General features: G+C 41.2%; 1 protein-coding gene across 5 annotated transcripts in view; it reads right to left on the reverse strand.

Moving 5' to 3' along the window:
• The window catches only part of ST6GALNAC2 (ST6 N-acetylgalactosaminide alpha-2,6-sialyltransferase 2), a 57,000-nt gene extending 32,126 nt beyond the window's left edge, over window positions 1-24,874 (reverse strand). Inside the window, exon 1 of one of the 5 annotated variants that reach the window (XM_081938884.1) lies at window positions 24,620-24,874. In XM_081938884.1, coding sequence (XP_081795010.1) covers window positions 24,620-24,741 — 122 coding nt within the window. In that variant the 5' untranslated portion in view covers window positions 24,742-24,874. Of the gene's footprint in view, window positions 1-24,077; window positions 24,132-24,440; window positions 24,557-24,619 lie in introns of those variants that run through there. The other 4 variants (XM_081938885.1, XM_081938888.1, XM_081938887.1 and 1 more) reach the window with 4 other exon arrangements.
• Window positions 24,875-25,921: the final 1,047 nt, after the last annotated feature.

Raw genomic sequence — 25,921 nt, forward strand, 5'->3', positions numbered from 1 at the left:
TGCAGACTCGCATCCGTGGTTAGAGTGATGCGTGGGGGAGGTCGCGAAATAGAGATCCCTGTTCCAAGGCAGGGGCGAGCCACCAGCGAAGGGACCGGCTTACCTCTGAGGTGAGACAAACCTTGTGCCTCGAACAACTGCAGTGTGCCTTCTGATATGGTAGTTGAAACCATTGGAGCTGGCAACTGTGAAATCTGGCCCATAGGACGATGTTGAAGGTGGATACCATTTTCCCCAGAAGTTGTGACAGGTGAATGAGAGGAAACTTCAGATGGCTTTTGATGGATGAGACTAGATCTCAAATGCTCACCTGCCTCTCTGGCAATAAGACCACCTGTTCCAGGGAGGTGTCTATCACTGCCCCATGGTGCGTGAGGCGAGTAGTGGGCTGCAGATGGCTTTTCTTCAAATTGACCAGGAAGCCGTGTTCTTCTAGAGTCTGAAGAGTGATCTGGATGTCTCTGTGTGCTTGGTGGAGAGACGTGGACAGTAACAAAATATCATCAAGGTAACAGGGAATTTTGACCACATAGTTCTAAGATGGGCAGCCAGCACAGCAAGGATTTTGGTGAAGACCCTCAGGGCAGAGGACAAACCAAAAGGAAGGGCACGGTGTTGAAAATGATTCCCCACATAGGAGAAACGGAGTAATTTCCTGTGATCTGGAAGAGTAGGGATATGGAGATATGCCTCTGTGAGGTCCACCAAGGAGAGGAGGTCATTGAGCCGAAGGCTCTCCAAGATGGATAGCAGAGAGTGCATTTTAAACCTCCTGTAGACTATAAATTTGTTTAGAAATTTGAGGTCGAGGATTGCTCTCCAACCCCCTGAAGACTTAGGCACTATAAAGAGATGGGAATAAAACCCCTGCCCATGTTGGTCAGGAAGCACCTCCTCAATGGCCTGAATTTGGAGGAGATGACCAATTGCAAGTTCAACCAGATATCTTTTGGTAATGTCCCTAGAGACCGGACATAGTACAAAAGTGCGGGGGACTGGAGAGAAACTCCAGGGTAAGGCCAAATCGGATAGTATGTCTGATCCAGGCATCGTTGGTGATGTCATCCCAACAATCGTCAAAAGCTGAAAGATGGCCCCCAATTGGGAGGTCTCCTATAGAATTACTTCTGCTTTAGGAAGGAACGGTTGGAGCTGCCCTTGAAGGGCTTCCTGTAGGAGAAACGCTGGGAATTTCTGTTCAATCTGTCCTGAGATGGAGGACACTGTCTTGGGGGAGCCTGGCGTTGAGGATGGGGGTAGGCAAATCCCCCGTCCGTCCCTCGAAAGGACAACCTACAGAAAAAAGAAGAATCTGTTTTGCGGCTGGCAGAAGGAAGCACCTTTCACTTGTCCTTGGACTCTACTAAGAGAGGTTCCAAAGGCAGGCCAAAGAGCAGACCAGGAAAGAAAGGAGAAGAAGCCAAACGCCACTTTGCTCTGGTCTCCGCTTGCCACTGTTTCAACCATAGAAGATGTCGTGTGGTGACTGAGAACACCATCGACTTGGAGGAGAAACGAGCCACATCCAGAGAGGCATTGACAGCTTATTCCATTGCTGCTTTGAGCTTGTTGATGTCCTGATGAGAACAGGAGTCAGCAGGAGGAATTCTGTCCTACATCTGCTTCAGCCAAAGGTGGGCCGCCCTGTTGAAAAAAGAGGCAGAAGAGGCAGCCCGGACCGCCCATGCGGAGGACTGATGATCCTTGACTAATGACTGTTCAAAGCGGTTGTCCTCAGGATGGAGAGCATGCTCTGGAGCATTAGTGGCTGCATTGGGTGACGAAAGATAAACCACAGGTAAGTCGATGGAAGGGACTTCCAAAAGCTTAGAGAGCTCTGGACTGACATTGTACAGTTGTTTGTCCAGTGTAGAAGGGAGGGGTCCCGCACCCGGAGATGCCCACTGATTTTGAATTACTTCCAACAGCAGCTTTGGGGAAGGAACCACATCCTTTTCGACAGGTGGGCGTGAAAAGAGTGGATCTGTGGTGTCAGACTTGTCAACATCTGCAGTAGAGGATGGCTTTGAGGCCGGGATGCCATGTACCTTTTTGGCCTTGAATAAGAGGAAGCGAAATAAGGCGGGTTTGAACAGACTCATTAAGGCCGAAGGGGCGGGTGTCAAGTCCTCGTCATCCAAAAGGTCGGAAACACGGGTTACCTGTCCTCAGGTTCAGCATCAGAAGGCTGAGAAGTACTTGCAGGACCTGCCCCTTGAGAATGGGAATAGGGACCCTTTTTGGACTTATGAGAAGTAGAACACTGAGGGGTGGCAGTAGCAGGTGCCCGATGTTGAAGGCCTGCAGCAATGCCCCATTCAATTGCAACTGCTATGATGTCAGCCATATCATTAGGATTGACAGTAATAATTCTGGGGGAAGGAGAACCCACATCTATGTCCGGGGTGACACTACCCTCCCCCTTGGAATCATACTCTGCTTGAAACCCAATCCCATCTTCAGAGTTTAAGGGGGAAGCAGGAGTGGAGATTTCCCCATCAGTATAAGTAGAGAGATCTTCAGTAGGATTGATTATTATTGGAGGAGAAACCAATGGGACAGAGATGGGAGCAGTGCAATGCTTGGTCTTAGAAGTGGCCTTCCGTGGAGCAGAATCTGAGGCCTTGTCACAGTTGGAACCAGGGGTAGCTATGCTTGGGGCCTCCTGAGGTGGGACAGTCTTAGGGGCCTTAGCAGGCTTAGCTATAGACGGCTGAGAAGCAGTGGTTCTCTTTTTATCCTGGGCTCAGAGGGGGCTGGAGGAGAAATAATGGCTGGAGAAGGTGGATTATCCCTGTGTAATGGTGGTCTCGTTGGTTGGCATTATTCATGGTTGAGGAGAGGACCTAAAATGGCCACTGCAGGCTTCCTGCCAAAACAAAATGGCTGCCTGAGTAGACAGGGCCCTAAGGAAGGGCTGAGGTAGCGAACCGACAAGTCGGCTATTACGCTAATTAAACGGCCGCCTGACAAACAAACTTGAAGCCAAAGCCAATAATCAGAACGACGAAGGTGATCAAAGCAATTTAAGTCCCCCGGCAGTCCACCCAACGAAGGGCTGCTCTGAAACAGAAAACACGAGCGCCCTGCGCTCCAGCGGCTTAGCTGGCGGCGCGGACCCACCTTTTCCAAGCAGCTGGCCTGGCTCAACTTTGATCTAACCATATCGCTCCTGACGGGTTTTTACTGGGTATTTTAATTATATTTAATTATCTAGGGGTTTTTAAATACTGTATTTTAATTGTTTTATTTATCAGCCGACCTCCTCCTTGTGTATGTCTCGGTATATGTCTCTGTTATATGTTTGTTCTGTCCACATATTTATTTCATATGTTTCATTGTACGCCGCCCCGAGTCCTTCGGGAGAGGGTGCGGCTAAGAAATAAATATTTATTTATTATTATTATAATGTCAGAAGAGAGGTAGAGCCCAAGGAAAACCTCGTAGGCTCGCCGCTGAATCTCTGCGCAATGGCAAGCGCGAGATAGGGGAGGTCTGCAGTCCCAAGGGCTATGAGCCTCAAATCAATCCAATAGTAAGCCAAATGAGTTAAATTTGAAGAAAGAAGCCAATTAAAGAAATTTAGAAGTTTTTTGAGGAAATTTAGATTCAGAACGAATTAATTAGATTGGAGAGAAACACAGACACAGCTAATCGAAGAATCGATTGAGTCTAATCTGTGTAGAAGGAGCCTCGTGGGTGTGCCTTTAATGCTTGTAGACCCAGTTGGATTGGATCCTGACGGAGTCATACCTATGCCTGGATGATGTCTCCACCTACTAGGAGAAAATCAGTCACAAAAGGAAGCCGAACCACAAGAACACTTTGAATTTTTTTGCCCTCTTCATTTCTTTGCTGCATACCTCCAAATTCCTCCTTGCTCTATTTGGGAGACGGAGTAGGGAAGCATTATTGATCCCATTATTCCACTGCTTCGGCTGTATAGTGAAAGCATGTATAACACCAGCTGAGCAATGAAGCATTATTGTGCAACTCCAGCACAATGTTACTGTGTCCAACTTTTTAGGGAGTCAAGATCAGAATCGTTGCTTGCTACACAGATGACTTACTCTCTAGAAACAAATACTGTGGGGGTGTTGTAACAGCCCTGGGGGGGGAATGTTTTGTTATAATACAGCCTGTTGTGCCTTCAAATGGCTTCTACTATACTGCCGTAAAATGGTTTCTACTGTACAGTGCAGTGGAGTTGCCCTGGTAACAGCTTCACAGTACTCCACAAGGGGGCTCCCTCTGGTAAGGGGGAAAATCCAACATTAAAAATTACGTTTGGTCCGGACCTTTTCCCCTTCTAAATAAATACCAGGACAAGGGCGGGTTATCAGCTAGTAGTCAATAAATACTGCTATGACCCCATTCACCAGCAGTCTTCTGTCTTGATCCTCAACATAAAGAACAGTGAAATTGAATATATTTTGCACATATTATACTTCTCACTGGATGCTATTGGTTTAAGGAGGAAAAATACCATTTTATCAATGGTGCAGCTAAGTCAGAGTTTCTCAAACGTGGCATGCTGGCTAGGGAATTCTGGGAGTTGAAGTCCACACGTTGCAAAATTGCCAAGTTTGAAATATACTGAGCAAAGCTGAGTTAAGCTACGCTACACTAAGGTTGTGCTGTTTATACCTGGAGCAACATTATGGTGTCAACATTTTTAAAATGTTGCTAGGGAATATTTGTGCATAAGTAGGAGCCAGCAGTATATGGCTCTAAGGGAAATATTTCTACATCCTAACACAACTGAGCTAGTTTATAAACCTGAATGTCCTGGTTAACTGCTTTAGTGTTTGACCTCAGTGATCTGGCAGCTTGCCTTTCACACAAAAAACTTCCATCAAGATAAGTCATGCCTAACTGGGTAACTGCATGGATTTACAAGATAAGTCATGCCTAGCTGGGTAACTGCATGGATTCTTCATATAAGGCTTCAGATATGATTAAGCTAGCATTTTAAGCCTTCAGTGCAGAAGCCCATGTAAATGTATTTATTTTTTGTACAATAATGTACACATTTCCATCTAGCCATCACAAAGGTTTTCTGGACAACTTGGTCTAGCTCTAGGCACACAAACATTGACAAAAGGTCAAGTACCTAAGCTGTAACAGTTAGAATGGATTTCAAGAAACCCATCTCCACAGGCCTAGAGACTATAAATATATAAAATTGAGAATTATTTCAAGTTAAGATACATTAAAATTTGGTAGAGTTTCCTAGATCTAAGCAAGGTAAACCCGAGTGGATGAAAAAATGGAAGAATCAGGACTATAAATTAGGCTGTGAAGTTAAAAATATCACACCGGAACAGAGCGCCAAATCACATTCATGTGTTGCCCACTAGAAGTTAATCTCAGCTAGAGGGAATATTTAAATGTTTTAGCTCTAGAATACAAATTCACTCTATTATCACTTAGATGGTAATTACAACCTCAGAACAGCAGCAAAATTTATCCCAGAGATAAAACACAAAGCAGACATGCAACCTATTAACAGATAATGGGTGAACCTGCAATAATTTTTAGTTGGCTTGCTTACTAGTGAATCCAGCTACCTTGTATATAACAAGAGGCTGCTTAACTGAGAGAAAATAAACAATGCAAATAGCTCATATGAATATCCAGAAAGAGACCATTAAAAAGGCAACATCAAGCCATTGTTTCTATCTGCACTTTAAAAAAAAACCATATCACTAAGATGGAATGAAATAATATGGGATAATAGGAATCTTAAATATATGTAACTGTCTTTATAATGGAGCATGTTAAGAGTTCGGTAAGAGGAAAACTTTAGTTTGAAGATTAAAGGTTTGCAAGAGGAAGCTTAAATCACACCTAGCCAAACCGCAGGCTTGAAGACAGGAAGCGTTTGGCAGGAAACGTAGTCATAAGATGTCAAAAGTATGTATAAAAATACATGTTTTAGAATCCTTCGAAGTTCAGTCTTTGGCTCCTCTGCGTAGCCAATGAACATTGCGCAATAAACCTTTTCTGTTTGATCCCGGAATTCTGTGTCAGTTCCTATATTCCATAATATCACAGTTTAAGACAATACAGTCAACCATTTCCAGGATTGCAGAATCACAAGGGGAAATGGGTTCATGAAAAAGGGAATAATTAAATCTATTATTGAATATTGTTGTTGAGCAATTTGCAATGAAATAAAGAAATAAAGTAAATGGCAGTATATCAAAACATGCTCCCTGCAACGGTTTTCTAGTATCTGTATATGTGTTTTCAAGTCAGTGTTGTCTTCCCTGTAATTTTCTTGGCAAGATTTAGGAAATGGCTTGCCTGCTACCTAGAACTCAGAGACAGACCCTAACACTGGCTCCCTTTCTAGTATCTAGGCTCAATCAAAACAGACAAGAGGCTGGTTCTCGGCTGGGACTGGACTTCCAAATTCTGGATTTGGAGGAAGGGGGAGCTCTGCATAAATCATGATTTCTCAATCCAAAACCCAAGCATGTTTGTAGGCCAGTCATGACTCACAGGTAGGAGCTCTGGAGAACAAGCATACGTACACAGTTTCATTCAAATTGACTACTACCAGTAAATATTAAAAAAGACAGATCAACTTATATATCTGAACAGGCAAAGGAGGGTATGAGCAATTGGAAAGGAGGACAAACAGGGAGAAGGTGGACACACAGTTTAAATTTCTTAGCACCCACAAAATACCCTTTTTAAAACTGCAATATTTTTCCAACAAATCATAATTTTCAAGAACATAGGCTAATGATAATATAGCGCCAACAATACAATTTTCAAATTTGTCCATATAAACATAGGATGAGTAATGTGGTATAAAAATTAGAATGATCATAGATTTGAAGGGGATGGATTGAAGTCAACTGTTGGGGAGTCAGGAAATGAATAACATAAATCTAGGCTGTCAAACCTGTCGACAGATGAGGAAAAGGAGCAATTAGAAAGCCATAATGCCCCCTCCCCTCAAAGTTTGAACTACTGCTATAGAAACAGTCCAATTATTTTATTTTATTTAAAAAAAACCAAGATATTCAAAAGCAGACAGCATTTGACATAAATTTAACCAGCCAGCCAAACTTAGGACAGGCAAGTTCAGCACTTCACCTTCCAATTAAAGATTGCATCAGATACTGGTAAAAGTCTGGGGTTTGAAGCAGTGGTGAAATTCTTTTTTTTTTACTACTGGTTCTGTGGGCGTGGCTTGGTGGGCGTGGCAAGGGAAGGATACTGCAAAAACTCCATTCCCTTGCCACTCCTGGGGGAAGGATATTGCAAAATCTCCATTCCCACCCCACTCTGGGGCCAGCCAGTTCTCTGAACTACTCAAAATTTCCGCTACCGGTTCTCCAGAACCTGTCAGAACCTGCTGAATTTCACCCCTGGTTTGAAGGAGAGCCCTTAGAAATTTAAATTGACCTCTCTTAATGTTGGCAAAAGTGAAACACTACTCCCCAAAGAAACCGAGCTAGAGATTTAGTCACAAACAACTTTATAGCTGCTGGTAGAAAATCAACTCCTTTCAAGTGGAAAAAGTGCAGAACAGCTGCTGACATCTCTTTGGCCAACAAGGACACTTAATTGACTTGAGCTTCCTTCCTTCCTGTAGTATGAAATATTGCACCTGGGGGGTTTAAACATCTAACCAGATCAATAGCCTTACCGTCGATACTGGGTTTACATATCCTTGGTCTTTTAGCAAAGACCATTAATTTTTACCTTTTGATAACTAATTCAAAGGTGAGTAGGGGCATCTTTAAAATGCCTAATAAATGAAGCATCTGAAAAAGTAGGAGTGTTAACACACTAACCTATTCAGCTTTCTTCCGTGTTGAAAATTGGCTTTATGGGTCACATCAGGATTGTTTTATATTTCATATACAAATAAGTACGGTACATTTTTCTTATAGGATTTATCTTCAGATCGAATCTAAAGTTGTCACTGAAATCAACAAAGTTTTAGGCTTGATGGGATGTTTTTACCCAGATCCAATTCCCCAGTCAATAGTGGTGGATTGATCAATTCTAAACCCATCTTGCTTCTCTTCTATTTTCCTGATTCAATCCTGGAATTTCCAACTTAATTGCCTAGCATAGAGCTAATTAATTATGTCTAAGAGATTAAAAGGTTTATAGCTAGTGCTCAATACTGTCCCTTTTATAAAAAGAGAGTGGCCGTTTCCCGGAGGTCTTGGCATTACTTTCAAAATATGCTAAAAGTGAAACAAGTACCCATCCCCACCAATAAGCTTTAGTTTTAACTAATGGTGCTGTGGTATAATTATAACTTGTATTATAATGCATAATGTATTCGCACAAAAATACTCTCTAGATTTTAGGAAAGTAACCAGTAGATTTCCAAATTCTATTGGCCAGTAATATGTGCCTATAAGGCTTGAGGCTGTTGGAAATTTGGAATTCATCATCTGGAAGGTCAGATATTGCTTAGTCTTTTTGTTGCTTGCTTCTTTGCTTCCTTATTTAAAATATTTATATAGTTCAGGGGTTTCCAAACTTGGGAACTTTAAGACTTGTGGACTTCAACTTCCAGCATTCCCCAGCCAGCCATGCTGGCTGGGGAATTCTGGGAGTTGAAGTCCACAAGTCTTAAAGTTCCCAAGTTTGGACACCCCTGATATAGTTCCTATCTTATAATCAACTCTGGTTGGCTCTCAATCAAGATTAAAGGATTTCCTCTTATTTCTAAAATATCTGATTTTTGGGAACTAACTACTCAAAACACATGTTTCATGCCGTTATTCAAAGATGATGAATGACTTTCCAGCTTCTTCCATATGCGATATAGTTATTTCATGAAGGGTTAAATGGTACAGAGAGAAAGCCAGCCAAAGTAAACAATGACGTTGTTCCTTGATGTATATTTGCCTTGTTACTGATTCAACACAAGGAACCCCACAGTAGTCCCACTCATTGTCATGGAAAGTTTAAAGTAGTGTGCAGTAGTTATTACAGAGTACACTAAAGTAGCTATTTCCCAATCAAGTATTTTCCAGGTAGCTTTTGGTATGGCCAATAACATGGCTTGAGAAGAGGAGCCAACATCACGACGTGCAGTCTCGATGCTCCAAGACTGCAGCCAATACTTTTGCCGCTGGGTGGTCCAATCGGACCTAAACCGTCCCGCAGAGATGGTGAACAGGAAGAATACATCTTGCTGATCTCAGGGACATCACAAAGTCCCTGATCGATCCAAGAGAAGTTCTTTCTTTTTTTTTAAACAAAGTTTTGTTGGTTTTTTTAAAGTTTACAGGGTAGTGGAAAAAGTATACAAATTTTGGCAGTTGCGAAGTGCGGTAGGTGCCCCCTCCCTCCATACTCATAATATACATCTAAACAAAAATCATTAATACATAGTAGTAAATAGTCAGCATATTAATTCAATTGGTAATTTCGATCAGTTTATGTCAAAATGATTTTCTTGTTCATTTTTGTGATCTGAGCTTTCTTGGTATTGCCCCATCTCCCCCCGCCAACGGAGCTCCGGCCCCTCCCGTGTCCTGCATGTCTGTTGTAGGATCATCTGATTTTTCTAGGTGTGCTTTGTTTTTTTCCATAAAGGCCTGTGCCTCTATGGGTGTATTAATTCTAACTCTTGTCTCCTCCCAGAATATTAGCATACCTTCAGGCATCAACCATCTGAACCACACACCCTTCTGGTATAATTTATTCGCTAATTGCGAATAACTTTTTTTTCCCCCTCACTTTCTTGGGGATCTGCTTCAGAATGGTTATTTCCCTATCCTGGTATGTCAAGGCTTGCCCCCTTTGTGCACTCAGAATTTCATCTCTTGTACTTTTTCTGAGAAATTTAATGTGTACCTCCCTGGGTATGTTGTGTGTTCTAGCATAGGCTGAATTCACTCTATAAACCAGGTCTATCTCCCACCCCATCTGTTGTTTTTCTTTCTGAATGTATTCAGCCAAAATGCTTGTCATGATGTCCCTTATGTTTTCATCATCTGCCTCCATCACGTTTTGGAATCTAAGGTAAAAGGACATTCTCTCAAATTCTATTTTCATCTGCTGGGTGTCAAGTTCTTTGTTTCCCTTCTGCACCCCTTCCACCCCCTCCCTCATCTCAGCCGTCCCACCCTCCAAAAGATCCAGTCTCTGTGAGTTCTTATTGATTTGAGCCTGATTCTCTTTAATTTCTTCTTTCATCTCCTTTAGTTGTTTCTTTATTTCCTCTTGTCCCTGTAAGAGTTGCTGAAACATTTGTTGAAACTCCATCTCTGTACTTTTAGGTTGCATCAAAGCTGTTATTGTTGATTGCGTACTAGGACTGGAGGTTGCAGATGTCGGGGCAGAGGTAGCAAAGCCAGGCTTTCCAGGAGGTGGTCTTTTAGGAGACATTGTTTATAGAATAAAGAGTTCAGTCAGTGTGGAGAATGGTCAGTCAGAGTGGCAGAGCAGCCAGAAGAGTCCAGGGGGCAGAGGGTCCAGGCAGAAGAGAATTTCTCTAATCACCCTGGCAATAGAGCAAAGTTTTTCACTCCAGGGAGTTCAAAAGGTAGCAATCCACAAGAGATTTGTCTGAGTAGCATGGAGACAAAGACCAGAAGCCTGAAGTTTTAAAGGTGGAGTCAGGTTTCACAGTTCATAAAGACAACAGAAGTGTGCCATCTTGCCCTGCCAGCTTCGGGTTTAGAGGCATAACAAAGTTTTCAAAGTTCAAAGTTCCCAAAGTTCCCAGATCATCAATATATTATGAGGTTAAGTCCAAGAAAATCACTTTTAGCAAGGGCGTGACATCATTGGTTGGCTCTCCCCCCTCCTCCTTCCCCTGGGGCTGAAAGCAAAATTGTTCCAAGCCGCCTGTCCAAGGGGGGGGGGAAATCCCCCTCCCTCCAGCCGCGCCTCTCCAAATCAGCCGAAAGGAAAAGTTTTGAGCTGCTGGCAGTTTCTCCTCCAAGTTGGTAAAAGGAATGGAAAGGAGTCTACGCCTCACTGCACCACAGCCGCGTCCTTCTGCTTGCTCATTCTCCGCACAGCCTCGCAGCAAAGACGCCGGAGCGTCTCCCCATCATGCTCCCCAGTGCCTGGAGCGAGGCTGGGGGGCCCCCACCGGCTGCCGCCGATCCCGGGGATCCCCCGCGGTGCCGCCCCTCTGGCAGGAGCGTCTACGGGGCATCCTGTACCCCCCAAGGAGTGGGGAGCCCACCGGGGAAGCACGGGGTGAGCAAAGCTTGCCCGTTGCCGTCAGCCGCCGGAACCGGAAGTCCAAGAGAAGTTCTTCAAGCCGGCGACAAAACATCCAGCCACCAGGCTGATGAAGTCGGGGCGGCTCCAAAACGGAAGGATACGGAAAGAGAAAGTGTTTCCAGCTGGTGAGGAATTTTTACCGTTTTAAAGGAGACTGCCTATAAAAAACTTAGTTTAAATTTGAGAATTTTTGTTTAAAATTTTAAAATTTAAATTTTTGTTTATTAGGGGGGGAAATGCTATGATAAAGGATGCAGTCAAATAAAGGAGGGATAATGATAACATATATATATGCATGTGTACAACATAAGGAAAGTGGATGTAAATTGTAAACAGTGATTTGGAAAGGAGGATTAGAAATTTTTGTTACTAAATATTATGGATGTTTAGCCAGAATAGGCCATAAGGATTCAGTGTTATTGGAGGATATTAGAAATAGCAAATGAAATGCCAGTATGTGGTTATGTTTTAAATCTTGATATATTTTAGGATGAAGGACGTTTAAACAATTATAGTCAAATGAAAATAGAGGTATGATGATGGTAATATGTATAAATATATCTGAGTTAAAATACTTGAGTTAATATGAATTATGGTTGCTGACTGTGGAAGAGATGCACGAAAGTCTTTTGTAACCAACTGATACACTTTCTACAGTATGTAAAGAAGGGGGATTCTTTGTGTTGTGTCTGTTTTGAAAATAAAAAAGAAAATTAAAAAATTAAAAAAAACATAATGGCTTGGAATCTGGAGAAGTCCAGTCCCAAACAACAGATAAAAGCACCATGTGGCATTGTAGAAACAAATGTACTGTATATATAACCTTAGTGTCACTAATAATATCCAAGAATTATTTCATAATTGGAGTTAAATAAACTTAAATATTGTTGAAACACTGCAGTATTTTCATCTTCTCCGATGGTATGCATCACCTTTATGCAAATGTATAAAGAAAAATGTTAATTACAATTGGTTGAAATATACAAATTGGAGCACAGCCCCTGGATATTATCTGTTGCCAATGATTCTCAGAGTTGATCAAGTTCTTTTTCCTGGAGGAAAAAAAAAGTGAAGGAAGTATTACTGCCTAAAGGGAATGTTTGAGAAATTTATTTAGGCTAGCAAACAGAGTTTAATGTAATTTGACTTTCTCAAGCATCTTCCATATCATTTCCATGCTTTTAGAGGGAACTTAAAGCTAACGAGAACTAAAATATAATTTTTTGGCAGAATCTCCATTAAGAAAAAATGTCCACCGATATCTTATACTGCTAAAATTTGGTTTAGACATATTTCTTGACTGCATATGTTGTTCTTAGCCTTCCCAAAATATATGCTTTGAATTAATATTTAAACTTTCCACTTTATTCAAACATATTCTACTTTAAGTTGCTGACTGATTTAATGAACACATTTGCAAAAATCACTCTATGAATGAACTATTAAACTTTGATATAAACGCTTAGATTAACGTTTACTGTAAAGAGAGATCAAAGTCTGGGCAGATGAAAGGTTGGTATTCCTAATTAGTTTTGCTCCATCACAATCTTTCTTAGAATTACACAGCAAATACAGGTCAGAGATAACATGGTTAGTGATAAACAGTGTATCTGAAATCTATCAACTTTTTCATATTTTTTTGTAGTCAGAAACAGGCTTAGCAGATCCTAAAATGAGGATGGGCAAGAATGGTAATCTAATTAGTTAATTATAGTGGGGCATCATTTCACAACATGGTACTCTCCAAGTAATCTGCATCTTCAGCTAGTATATGGAAGTTTTTTTTCTTGCAGTGTTTGTGTTGTAAATCATATCAGTTTAATTAGACAATAAAATGAAACCCAAAACACTCAGGCAGGCAAGAATTACTGAGCAATGAATAATTTCCAGCCCCTGAAGACAAAGAAAATGGGGTCAAACTATTTTCCAAAGCACCTGAAGCCAGGACAAGAAGCAATGGATGGAAACTAATGAAGGAGAGAACCAATCTAGAACTAAGGTGAAAATTCCTGACAGTTAGAACAATTGGAACAACTTTCTTTGAGAAGTTATGGGGTGCTCCAACACTGGAGATTTTAAAGAAGAGTTTGGACGTTTGTTTGAAATGGTATGAAGTTTCCTGCCTGAGTAGAGGGCTGGACTAGAAGACCTCCAGGGCCCCTTCCAATCTATTATTCTGTTATTCCCCCATCTGCTTCACTGAAGCCTTGGTAGAAATCTTAATCTACTCCTCCCAAAACCTGAGAGGGTGGAATCTATGGAAAGATTTGGTTTCCTCTCTCACCCGATTATCCGTATGCTCCGAGGAACACAGCTACCGTGTTTCCCCAAAACTACGACATGTCCTGATAGTAAGGCCATGCCATATTTTTCCTGTGGACAAAAATATACGCCCTCCCCCGATAATAAGCCCCCTGGACAACACACCCTCCAGCCAGGCAGAGCGCCACTCATCAACCTAGCGATATCCCGAAGGCACGAAGGAGCCGGGAGGAACGGAGGGCAAAGGCCCTCACACTGTTTGCCGACTTCGCAATACTGCTAGGTTGGTGAGTGGCGCTTTGCCCAGTTAGAGCGGGGGGTTGCTGGGCGGCTTCTCTTATGAGCAGCTGCCCGGCAACCCACCTTTCTAGCTGGGCAGAACGCCACTCACCAACCCAGTAACTTCCCAAGTCGCTAAGCCATGTTGCGCTCTGCCCAGCTGGAAAGGGAGGTTGCACGAGCGCCTGTTCCGCCCCCAGCTCGTGTGCCTCTCAGCTCAACATGCCCTGGCCCAGCTCTCTCTGCAGAGCCAAGGCGCCGGTGCCACCGCAGCGCTGCAAGCATAATCGGCTTCCAAACCCTGGAGATCTGCTGCCGAGTCTTCCGGCAGCGGCCGCTCTGGGACTACGCTCTATGGTTGTGGGCCGGCTCCCGGAAGACTTTCTGTCCCACCAGAGTCTTCCAACAGCCAGCCCACAACCATAGAGTGTAGTCCCAGAGTGGCCGCTGCTGGAAGACTCTGCAGCGAATCTTCGGAGTTTGGAAGCTGGTTATGCTCGGAGCGCGGCAGCGGTGGCGCCCTGGCCCTGCAGTAGGAGCTGGGTCAGGGAATGTTGAGACTGGGAAGCATGCGAGCTGGAGCAGAACAGGCGCTCGCGCAACCTCCCTTTCCAGCCGGGAGAGCGCCACGCGGCTTAGCGCCTTTGGGATATTACTGGGTCAGTGAGTGGTGTGCTGCCCAGCTAGAAAGGAGGGTTGCTGGGCAGCTGCTCATGAGCATGGTCACCTCATGGCTGCTGCGTTGTGCTGCTGCGACAGCGCAACACAACTGTTTTCCCCTGAGGCTGTGCCCGGCTCTTCGGATGCCCGCTCACAAGAGAGCAGCCACCCCGCAACCCCAAACCAATAAGCCCCCCTCCAATAATAAGGCCCAAGCAACATTTGGGAGGGTCAAAAGAAAATAAGACCATGTCTTATTTTTGGGGAAACACGGTATTTCTTCCTGTAAATTGAGAGAAAATATAATACAGGTATTACAGCCATTTGTTTAGTGGCCAAAGATACAACGGCAGTGAAAAAAGTGACTTGGAACCAGTCTTTGCATTTACAACTGTCATAGCACCCCATAGTCACATGATCAAAATTTGGGCACTTGACAACCAGCATTAATTTACAATGGTTGTTATATCCTTGGGTCATGTGTTCACCATTTGCAATCTTCTCAAAAGCAAAGCCTCTGAAAAGCAAAATCAATGGAGGGAAGTTGGATTTGCTTAACACATCTGTGACAAAAAAGTTGTAAAATTGGGTATGACTCATTTAACCACCGCCTTGCTTAGTAAGAGATATTCTGATCCCAACTGTGGTCATAAGTCAAGGACTATCTATAATGGAAGCAGGGGAGAAAGGTATCATATCTCTTCCTCCATGACTTCCTCTTCCTGGATTTCTTTCTGTATGAATGAAGGCGAATGTATGTGTCCCAGGATAATGTTGCGGGATCCAATCTCGGTCGGTCCCCGGCACCAGAGATTTTGTCTTCCAAGCTTTTGGACTCGTGCTGGAGCCCATCCTCTCTCTTGTTTCCCTGAGGATGGGCTCCAGCACGAGTCCAAATGCTTGGAAGACAAAACCTCTGGTTCCGGTGACCGATCCAGATTGGATTCTTTCTGTATTCTTCCAAGAAGAGTCCCATGCCTACATGAACTGCAAGGTAAACCTGAATGATGTGTAAGTGAATGAAGGTGATTGAGCCCTACCTACTATAATCTATGGATCTGGGCCACTAAAGGGCATATTAAAACTCTTAATGTGTGCCAAACAAGATGATGCAGAATATTACTTGACATGGAATAGATTTTATGAGTCATTAGAGATAAGAGGTAGAAATTAGGTGAAAGATTATTGCTATGTATGAACAAATATAAAGATGAATCCCAATAAATATGCCAATATAGTCAACAGAATTATAAATAAGTGATATAAAAAGAAACCTAGGTATTGTTATATTATTACTATTGTTACCAGTACACCATATGTGTTAATATTTTTATTGGTTATTTTTCATTTTTCTTTTGTAAATGATATACCCTGACAATATACTGTGTTCAAAATGTTTATGAATAAAAAAATAAAATAAAACACTTCATGTGTACATGCAGCATGTAATCAAATCTTCTGTAATGTGTTGAAGCTGTCCAACAGATATGTATGAGACCCAAGTAGAACCAATGTGGAAACTTCAGTAATTGCTGGTGAAATATATAAATAGAGCACAACGCAAAGAGAGAGAACTTGATAATCACTAAAAATGCATAAAATCTGGTTTCTAGCTGACAGGAAGAAAGAGCTATTTGATTTGAAAACTAACAGTTTGACTTGCAATAATTGAATTAAAAAGTATAAACATGTGATTCCCAGATTAAGAAGTGTAGACAAAAGTTCCATTCCCAATTTAAGTGGAACTTTTATATTGACAGAGTAAGAGATCTATTTAAATTAGACTGTGAAACTTGGGTCTATATATTCTAATGATTGGATTAGAGAAAGACTTTTTCAAAAATGGTCACTCTACATATTGGGTAATCTAGACTAGGGAAAAGATGTTGGAAGACGAAGAACAGTAATGGGCAAGTAGTAGTCCAAATCATCTGAAGACGTTAGCTTGAAGAATGCTAGTATAAATTACAGCACCAAAAAAAAAAAAGACTTTTTAAACTCTCTAAATACTACAGGGCTTTTATTATTATGCTGCAAGAGACTAAAGATACTCGGATACCATGGCCAAAGGGGATTCTACAGTTCTTAACACTCTTCATTTTGGCTGTCAATGTTTCAGAGACACATTTAAATGACTCATAAGAAGATAAGAAACACCAAAGCCACATCAAAGGCATTAAAAACTTTTAAGAAACATTCTAGTCTTCATTCTACTCTCAAGACACCAGAAGCACATTTGTGGATGTTTTAATACTACCCTATTTTAGTTTGAATTCCCTTCCGGCACCTTATGTACCTCAGATCAGAAGATTACCCTCAAGTGTGCACCTCAACTATTACTTTAAAAATGGTTGCGGGGAAACTCTCTTAATAAGAAACCATGAGACCAAGAAACAAAAACTACCTCATTCATACACTTAGCATATGTGTACACAGACATACACCCTCACTTTGCATCTTTAAAGCTCAGTCTAAATACTTAACTATTGTTTTTCTTGAGAACTGATTGTATCATTGCAAGCAGGTAGAAATTATGAATTTTGGTGATGCCAGATGATAAAATGAAGGTTGTAAATAAATTTGTAAACAAGACAATATGCTAGAGATATTGCCTATTATTCTCTACAAAATATAGTAGCTGAGAAAAATCCCTGATTAAATATAAAGGGCCTCGAAGTGTCCTTGAGGGCACATTTCCAAATATGACTAAGTAAAGAGACACAGACAGAACTTGCTTTGTTACTTGAAGTACAACTTATTCCTGAACAGATGCAACATGGTGAATTAGTTCAAATAAGAATAATGTTACCTAATTCTGTAAGTTAGCTAGTTCCTGCCATATATCTTCAGCACAATCAGAAAACCAGTGTTTATTCATATTTCATCTAGGAGGGTCTGGATGTTACATCTTGCAGTCTAGCCAATGTGTCAGTTTGTTGCATAAATTCAAATCCAGAAAGCACACACTGATAACTGATTCAGCTGGATTCATTAACTTCTTTATATATATGTTACTGTGAAAGACAGAAATTGGTGAATGTCGACATTCACCGGTGAATGTCAACACATACCAAATACGTAGGGTTAGGGTTAGGGTTAGGGTTAGGTATTTAGTGTAAGTCATAAATAAGGGTATTTAGCAAATATTTCGGACATTCACCGGTGAATGTCGACATTCACCAGATTTCTGTCTTTCACTGTAACATATATATATATATATATATATATATATATATATATATATATATATATATATATATATATATATATATATATATATATATATATATATATATATATATATATATATATATATATATATATATATATATATATATATATATATATATATATATATATATATATATATATATATATATATATATATATATATATATATATATATATATATATATATATATATATATATATATATGAATATATATATATATGAATAGATGAACAAATGTGCAATACCAACAGGTGGTTCTTCCTAGTAAACAGAAGGCAGGAGAGTTACAGGCAAACACAGTTAGTTTCATTTCAGCAGACAAGTCCAGACAGACTGCTAGTTTTCTTCTCAAAGCAGCAGACGGCTTAGGTTTCCGTTTCAATTCTTTGCACAGATTTAGATCTGTTTTAGTTTCCATTGGCTGACTTAGCTGCTATGCCTATTCATTGGCTGACCTTGATTCCATGTCTCTCCCAGTCATGAATATTTTAACACAATGAATTATGAACTCATCATCTTTAAATCCTAAACTTGAAAGCCTTTCATCTTTCCCTCCTTCTCTCTCAATGACCACCATTCATAGCCCTACATTTTCACTGGAAAAAGCATTACGTTTACTATTCTTGCTGCCATAAAAGTATTATCTTTAACAGAAATATTATCTTTTTCAATCTCGTCTCCCTCACTTCTCTAGCACTCTATCAGCATTTATCAACAGTTGAGCCAAAGGAAGCAAAACTATACACCTCCTCCATTTTTTCCATTAACCATTAGTTGTGAATTCATTAAGCATTATACACACTTTCTTTTAAAGAATGATGGCAGGGATGCCTTCAAAGTGAAAGGTTGGCATCTAACCACCTGTTATTTTACTCCCCAGATGGAACCAGAAGGCCATTTCAGAAGCAAAGATGGTAGGTATCTGGAGGTGAGGCTTTGTTCTGAAGCACTTTCAGACAAACAAAAAAGGCAGATCTCATTATCACTACCTAATAAGGAAAGGTTTTGAGAATGGCAGTGAGGCAAACAGGAGAGAGGTGGGGATGACTTGAGGGAATGGAAAAAGTAAGCTGGGAGACCAAGATAGGGCTGCAATAGTTCAGGGAGTCTGCAAAGGCAATAGATAAGGAATGGCATGCCTGGCAAAAGGCCATGTGCTTGTTTCTGGGCATATGGAGGTGTAAGAAGTTAGCAACCCCCCTTTCCTAGAAAAATGAAATATCCTAGGAAATATTGAAGAGGCAGAATATTATATTCCCTGGACGTGAAAAGGGAGAAACATGTTTTTAAAGACAAAGTAGCTCCCTGCCCCTCCCCCTTGTCAAGGAGCCATTAAAGCCTGAGCTAGTGTACTTTACATAATAAAGGAAGGATTAGCCTTCCAGAGAAACTCACACATGGCATCTGGAAACTCAAACTTGGCCCCATGGGAGTCTGACAACCAATCAGAATACATGTCTTACACGGGAACAGGAAACAGAGAGGTGGGGCCAAGCAGAGAGTATAAAGCCAGGAACCTCCAGCCCTTCTGTCTCTTCTTTCTTCTCCACCAACATTGAAGCATGCAATCACCTTTTCTGTTCAGGAACTCAAGCCATGTGGTCCTGTCCACCATTAAACCATCTTTCCAAGCAGCCTCCATGTCTCCAGTGTCTTTTTCCCACTTGGAGCTGAACCTAGAAGGACATTTCTTCCAACAGAGGTTTTAGGAAAGTTTAAAAGTGAAAGAGATGGGGGGGAACCAAAGAATGGGATGACTGGATATTGTAAACTGGATGAAAGGGAGACAAAGAGCAGAAGCCTAAGTAGGCATGCATGAGCGACAGAAAGGACCATGTATTTAAAGCAGTGAGATGCATCCTTAGCCAATATCTTTAGCAATGCACTAGAGAGGTGGGGAAAATTGCTTATTAATTTCAATCATTTATCTTTTCATGAAAAGGGCTTCTGTAGGAGTATTTTTCTACTTCAAACCCCCTCTTCCTGTGGCTGCCTTTTTGCTTTTGTAAGATTCTTTGTACTTTTACCTACAGAACTCCATGGGGAGGGGACGTTAAGGGAAAAATGATCTTTCTCTCGGTAATTCCTCCAATAATCCAACTGCAATACAGCAACAGCCCATCTAATCTAGGATTCCGTATCATACAATTTCCAACCAGATGCTTTTAAGAAGCTCACAAACAGGAACTGCTACTGAAGAGTTTGTTCTACAAGAGAAGTAGTAGATCATTCTTTCTTGACTTGTCCTGCTATTTTTAAAACTATTTTGACTGGTCACCACCCCACATCTGATAGCAATGACTTCTACATTTCAAGTATGCATTGTACAATGAAAAACACTTTTTTTTGGAACTAAGATGAAAAACAGAGCTTTTGTCAGCAAAGTGAAGAATTGCCAATAAATCACTTCTTAGCAGACCTCAGGCAATTCTGAATTTCTGCGCCAAATTTACTTCATCCATCATGAATAGTTTATGGAAAGAAAGAAAAAATCAGAAGGCTTTAGGAAAGCCCTGAAAGACCTAGCAAAATCTGTATGCCTTCTTCAGTTTAAAAGTTTAGACTAAAAAAAAAGAGACAAAAAAGTTGACTTTCTTTGTTTTACTCCCAATTCTTAACTTCACTATAAACTCTTCAACATAACACAACTGAAGTCAAATATATTTTACTGTAACCTTTTCAGCAATAATTTTTTTAAAATATTACACTGAAAGGTAGAGAGGTGATAAGAGTAATTTATTTTATATATTCTAATTATGAATTAAAATGACATGGCTGTCACTCACCAAATAACTCTAGGAAGTTACCAGAAACATTTTTAAAAGGCAGGGCCCTTGGTGCTCTCTGTGTTTGGTTGTTTCCTTGCCGACATTTGAATACCCAACTAAGCAACATCATCAGTACTAGTATAGGATTTGCTCCCTGTTTATATACAGTGGCTTGCCTTGCCAGCATTAGTAGGGGTGTAGTCTTCTCCTTGATAGTTCCTTAATTAGGGTATTGTTTTCTGCTTGATTGTTTGTCTGATGTTAATCCCTGCTTATTTATCTCCTTGTCTATTAACCTCCTTATTTAAAATAAGTCCCATTAGGTGACACTGTTAAATCGATGGACTTCGAACACACCAACCCTGCTAGATCTTGTGAGGTGGGCAGAGATAATTGGAGACAGATGGTCCTGTAAATATATCCAGGTCCTCTGCAATGTAAGATTGGGAAAAAAGTGATGCAGGTCCAAATCCATACTTAACTAGGGAAAGTCAGTGGTGAGTTTGAGCCAGTCACTATCTTTCAGCCTGATTTATTTTGCAAGTTTTTTTTTAGTGGAATTAAGATTGTAATCCAAAAATGACAATTACTTTGACCACTAACAAAATGAGAAGTAAGTAGGGCTTGAACATGGAATATTTAGCAGCATTTCAGCCCTATAAAAGAACTTGCCTGTGCAATTTGCATTTCATATGTAATGTTCCCACTTTACATGCTGGATTAGTTGTCCAGCCTTGCTCTTAGCTTCAAGTTTTTCATTTTCCTGGAGAAAATAAACACGCATGAGTCTGGCAGAAGATCCTAACAGAGATCTGCAAACTGTCATTTTCTCTCATTTTCCAACATTTAAAGAAGCATACTTCAAGCTTAATAAAAGCAAGGTTACTCATAAATACTGTGCCTGATTTTACCGTTGTTCTGAGACGTGGGATGAGGCTTTGCTGTAACTTTTTGATAAGAAGATTATGCAGGACATCCTTGACTCCCATATCTCCTCAATAGTTTTGTTTACTACTAAAAGTTAAGAACAGTTTTTTAAAAAAATGGAATAGTAGAAGAGTGAACCAAAGCTTCCAATATATTATGAGCTTGTATGACCTTTTAAAACAGAAGTTTCATTTTACATTGAAAAAAGAATCATGAATTCCTTTCAGTTCTATCAAACTATGATGACCTAGATCCGTGATGGCGAACCTATGGCACGCATGCCACAGGTGGTACGCAGCACCCTCTTTGTGTGCATATGAGCCATCGCCTTAGTTCAGCTCCACTGTGCATGTGGGGGCACATGCAGGGAGTGCGCGCATGCAGCAGGGGGTCAGGCATATTCACAGGGGCCACACATGCATGTATGGGGGTGCAGGGTACATGCATGTGGGGGGTGCATGTGCATTGCATTTTAGGAGTTCGGGGGTGCACGCGCCTTTGCACACAGAAGCTTTGGGAAAAGGTTAGCCATCACTGACCTAGATAAACGAACAATTTCTCCATTCACTTCAGTTTCTCAGAGTTTATAGTATAGTCAAAAGTGCTGATCCATTCAGACAAGATTATAAAGAATTTTTTTTATACTACAGATTTTGAATACAATCATTGTCAAAGTATTAAAAGAATAATGCTTCCCAATATGACTTTTTGAGTTTTTATAGAATACATACACCTTTCCTAGATGTAATTGAACAGCCAGTAAATCTCCAAAATTCTTTTGAAGTCCTGCAACATTGCACTTCATTTTACATTCTTATTAGAATCAGTAATCCTATTAGTATATACAAGAATATAAAAAGTTGCACTTATGATAACCAGGGTCACATTATTTGATGACCTCCTGATTGCTGCCACAGAAAATTTGACCACAATTACAGATGTTATCATTAGAATCAGAACATAGAAATTGTGCGTGCCAAAGATCTGTCTATCTGGGATGTTGTTGCTAGGTAAAATAAATGGGTTCCTTAAATACCTATAAAAGTTATAACACTACATGAATGATTTCAATTTCTTCTGAACCACAAGGATAAGTCCATTTAAAGGGGGACAAGAGTGTTCTTTAAGACAAAAGACTTTATGATGGAAAATTATCAAGGAAAGATGGAACCTAGAACTAAGGAGAAATTTCCTGAGAGAACAACTAACCAGTGGGAGGGCTTGCCTTCAAAACTTGTAGGTGCTCCATCATTAAAAAGTAATTGGGCAGCCATTTCTCTGGAACAGTATAGGATCTCCTGCTTGACAGGGGCTTGGACTAGAAGGACTGCAAGGTCCCTTCCAACTCTTACTCTGTATTCTATGACAAGTGCCTGGGTCAATCGGAGACTGAACATGATAAGCATGACAAAGCCTGAAAGTTCAATTGCTCTCAAACGTAGGTGCTTCCCAGCTAATACAAAACTACATTAGCTGATTTTCTCCCATAAAGCTCATGCATTTTTAGTTTGGAATCCACTCAGAGATACTGTTTTGCAAGTTTTTCTAGGATTAGATTGTTTTGTGCTGTTGTGTTTTTTGGAGTTATTTCCTTCCATTAGATAGGTTGAAACCAAGTTTATAAGCAATTGGCACAACTGGAGTACAGCCAGGATGGATCTGAGATAGGTTTTGCTATAAGCATATTTTGTAAGAATGGGAACATTCTTTCCTCTCTGAATGTATTTTCAGGAGCCAGCAAACAGGTACAGAAAGCTTTTCTGAAATCTAGGAAATAAAAGGCTCAATGAAGGCTTACTTGTGGTTTTATTCATTTATGTATATATTGTCTATCAGAACAAGCACAAACTTTTCATTTTTTAAAATAACACTTCAGAATTATATCTTGCTTTAAAATGTGTTAAGAATCAGAGTGGACACTGCTCCCATATGCTATCTTGGCAGGAAAGATGGAAGTATTCATTCATACATCTTTATGTGGATATGGTAACATTTTAATTATGGCCACTGTCATTTACAAAGTTTAAAAAACCCAACTGACATGACTATCTTGTCCACAAGGAATCTCCACAGACCATTCAGGCTTTTTTTTTTGTCTTGGTGATCTGCAAATATGCTGGGTCAACTATTTCTCTCATTTTAAAACTCCAGCAGCTCAAAATCTAGGAAGGCATGTATAAGAGGATACACAATGCAATAATCTTAGAGGAAAGAAGACCTTCCCAAACATTTTCTTTCATTACCCAAAACTGCTTATCAGAAAGTCCTTTTTACCCAATGTAGGCAAAACACTTTTAAGGCCATTTAAATATCCATATTGTGATTGGTTAATGGGTTTGTGTGTCATTACCCAAAAGAATGTAGGGTATCTCTTTTACCCAATTTGGGGTAATTTACCCAGGTTTGGGAAGTACTGAACTAAATGTTTAAACTTTAAACTCTCCATGGTTTATAAAATAGGCATCCTTCTCCCAAAAGTATATGTCTAAAGTAATCGATAATACATGTGTGATTTCTCCATGTTTTGAAACATCATGAGCCACATCCTATTACATTTCTGCATCTTTTTCCCAACACCGAGGTGAAGGTTTTTTTTTAGTGTTAAATCCATTTGTAACTTCTCAATCTATATGAATTCTTGATTACAAGCAAAGAAACCATGGAATATACTACTCCCTCAGGGCTAGACCACAAATATGAGGTAATACAATTCTAACCCTTACCACAGCTTTTCTTTACCTGTTGTTTATGGGCTCTTAGCAATGGTGGCTGGGCATTCTGGGAGCATTCTGTCCACGCACATCTGCAGGACGCATAGTTAGGGGGAAAGTCGATTACCGTTACAATATATTCAAAACCCTTCAGCTGAAAAGAAAAATACGAAACGGGCCCTCTGAATTATGGGTCTGCCTACTTCGAAACTTTTAACATCTTCCTTGGGAGGCTGGGAAGAACATTAAGTAGTAGCTCCACCGCCTTCCTGGCTGCCTTGAGCGCTTTGTTCTTCCACAGGGTTGCTAAGTGCTACTTCAATGAAACGCTTTTGCATGTTGTTTTCACCAAAAAAAAATAAAAATGAATTACACCTTGTTTCCCCACCGCCACTCATCTTAACCAGATCACCAGATCACCAGGGTGGCTGCCCTGGCTTCCGAGCAAGTCTCCCATTCCCAGCCACCAACAACGTTAAGAGTCGTCGTCCCCCGTCCCACCCAACCTTTGATTTTGAAAGATTCCCTTTTGAGTCTCTCCCAAATCTTCTTACCTGGCCGCAGTCCCGGCGCAGAGGGGCGAATCCGCCGTGTAGTAAAGTCCGAGGAGAATGACAGACAGCCCTAATCCTACCAGGAACAAAAGGCAGAGCCTCTTCCTCCGGGGAGACCCCATTCAGGAAAAGGAAGACGCGCTGAGGGGAAACGCGCCGCGGGGACTCGTCCCGCTAGCTAGGCTGGAGCACCCTAACCCTGACTAGGGAAGAAATCAAGTCACCTCCACTCTCCAGCGACGCCCCCCCCCCCCCCCCCGCTTTAAACAGCGGAGGCTTTATCTCCTCCTCCTCCTCCTCCCTCCTCCTCCTCCTAGCTCTTTGGAAAAGTTACAGAGCTCAGCCGATAAAGGTCTTCCTCCGGAGCCCGGGTACTGTGCCTTGCCGCGCCGCAATGAAGACTTTGGACTCGCCTGGTTTCTCCCTGCTCTTTTCATCTGTTGCTCGCTGCTTGATGCACCTTCTGCCGGTTAGCTAAGAGAGCGAGAAAAAGGGAAGGGGGGGAAGAAACGCCGCTCCTGAGTTAACTGGTTCGGACTCGTTTGCAATGGTGGAGAGGGGCGACGTTCCTGGGAGCTGGCTTAAAACATTATCTTCGAAGTCGCTTCTCTTCTTTCACGTCGACCTTGAAAAAGTTGTTCTCTTTCACTGGGAGAGAAACCGGGTTTTTTTTTCTAGAGTCACCCGTTTACCCACACTTTGCACGGATCGATGCAAAACAAGACTAGGGTACACCCGGACAGGGAAAGCTGCGGCGTGAATTTACCCAACTTCTCTACTACGGTGCATAAAAGTGAGGTTTGGGGGGGGGGGGGAGAGAAGACAGTGGAGGAAAACTTGTTTGAAAGTGTACTTAGTGGCAGTCATTTAGTGAATGATCCGATATTATAATGCCGGCTTGGCTTGCCCAAAAGAGCAGTCATTAGAAACCCAACAGCGAACGGTGGTCGTAGAGGCCTAACGTCGAAAAGGGGAAATTGGGGGATTTTCTGCCAGCCTCTAGCTTAAACACCCTATGAACCAATCAGTACCCTAATACAGCTGACAAATAGGAGAGTGCAAAGAACATCATTCAAGTTGCCCCAGTTGGACTTGTCACCTGTTTTGGAGTAAGAAAAATCCCGGTTCCAAGAAAGAAAAAAGAAAAACAATATACCCTGCTCATGTCCTCGTTTCCAACCTTGTTTTTATTTTATAGGTGTATTTCGTTGGTTGCAAAAACAAACTTGCCACCCCAAGTTGATTTGAGTGGAAACTGGGTGCAAAGCTTTATTTCTTTGTGCATTTATAAACTGTTCATGG

The sequence above is a fragment of the Natrix helvetica genome (assembly GCF_964273705.1).
Source record: "Natrix helvetica genome assembly, chromosome: 1".
NCBI classification, from domain to species: domain Eukaryota; kingdom Metazoa; phylum Chordata; class Lepidosauria; order Squamata; family Natricidae; genus Natrix; species Natrix helvetica.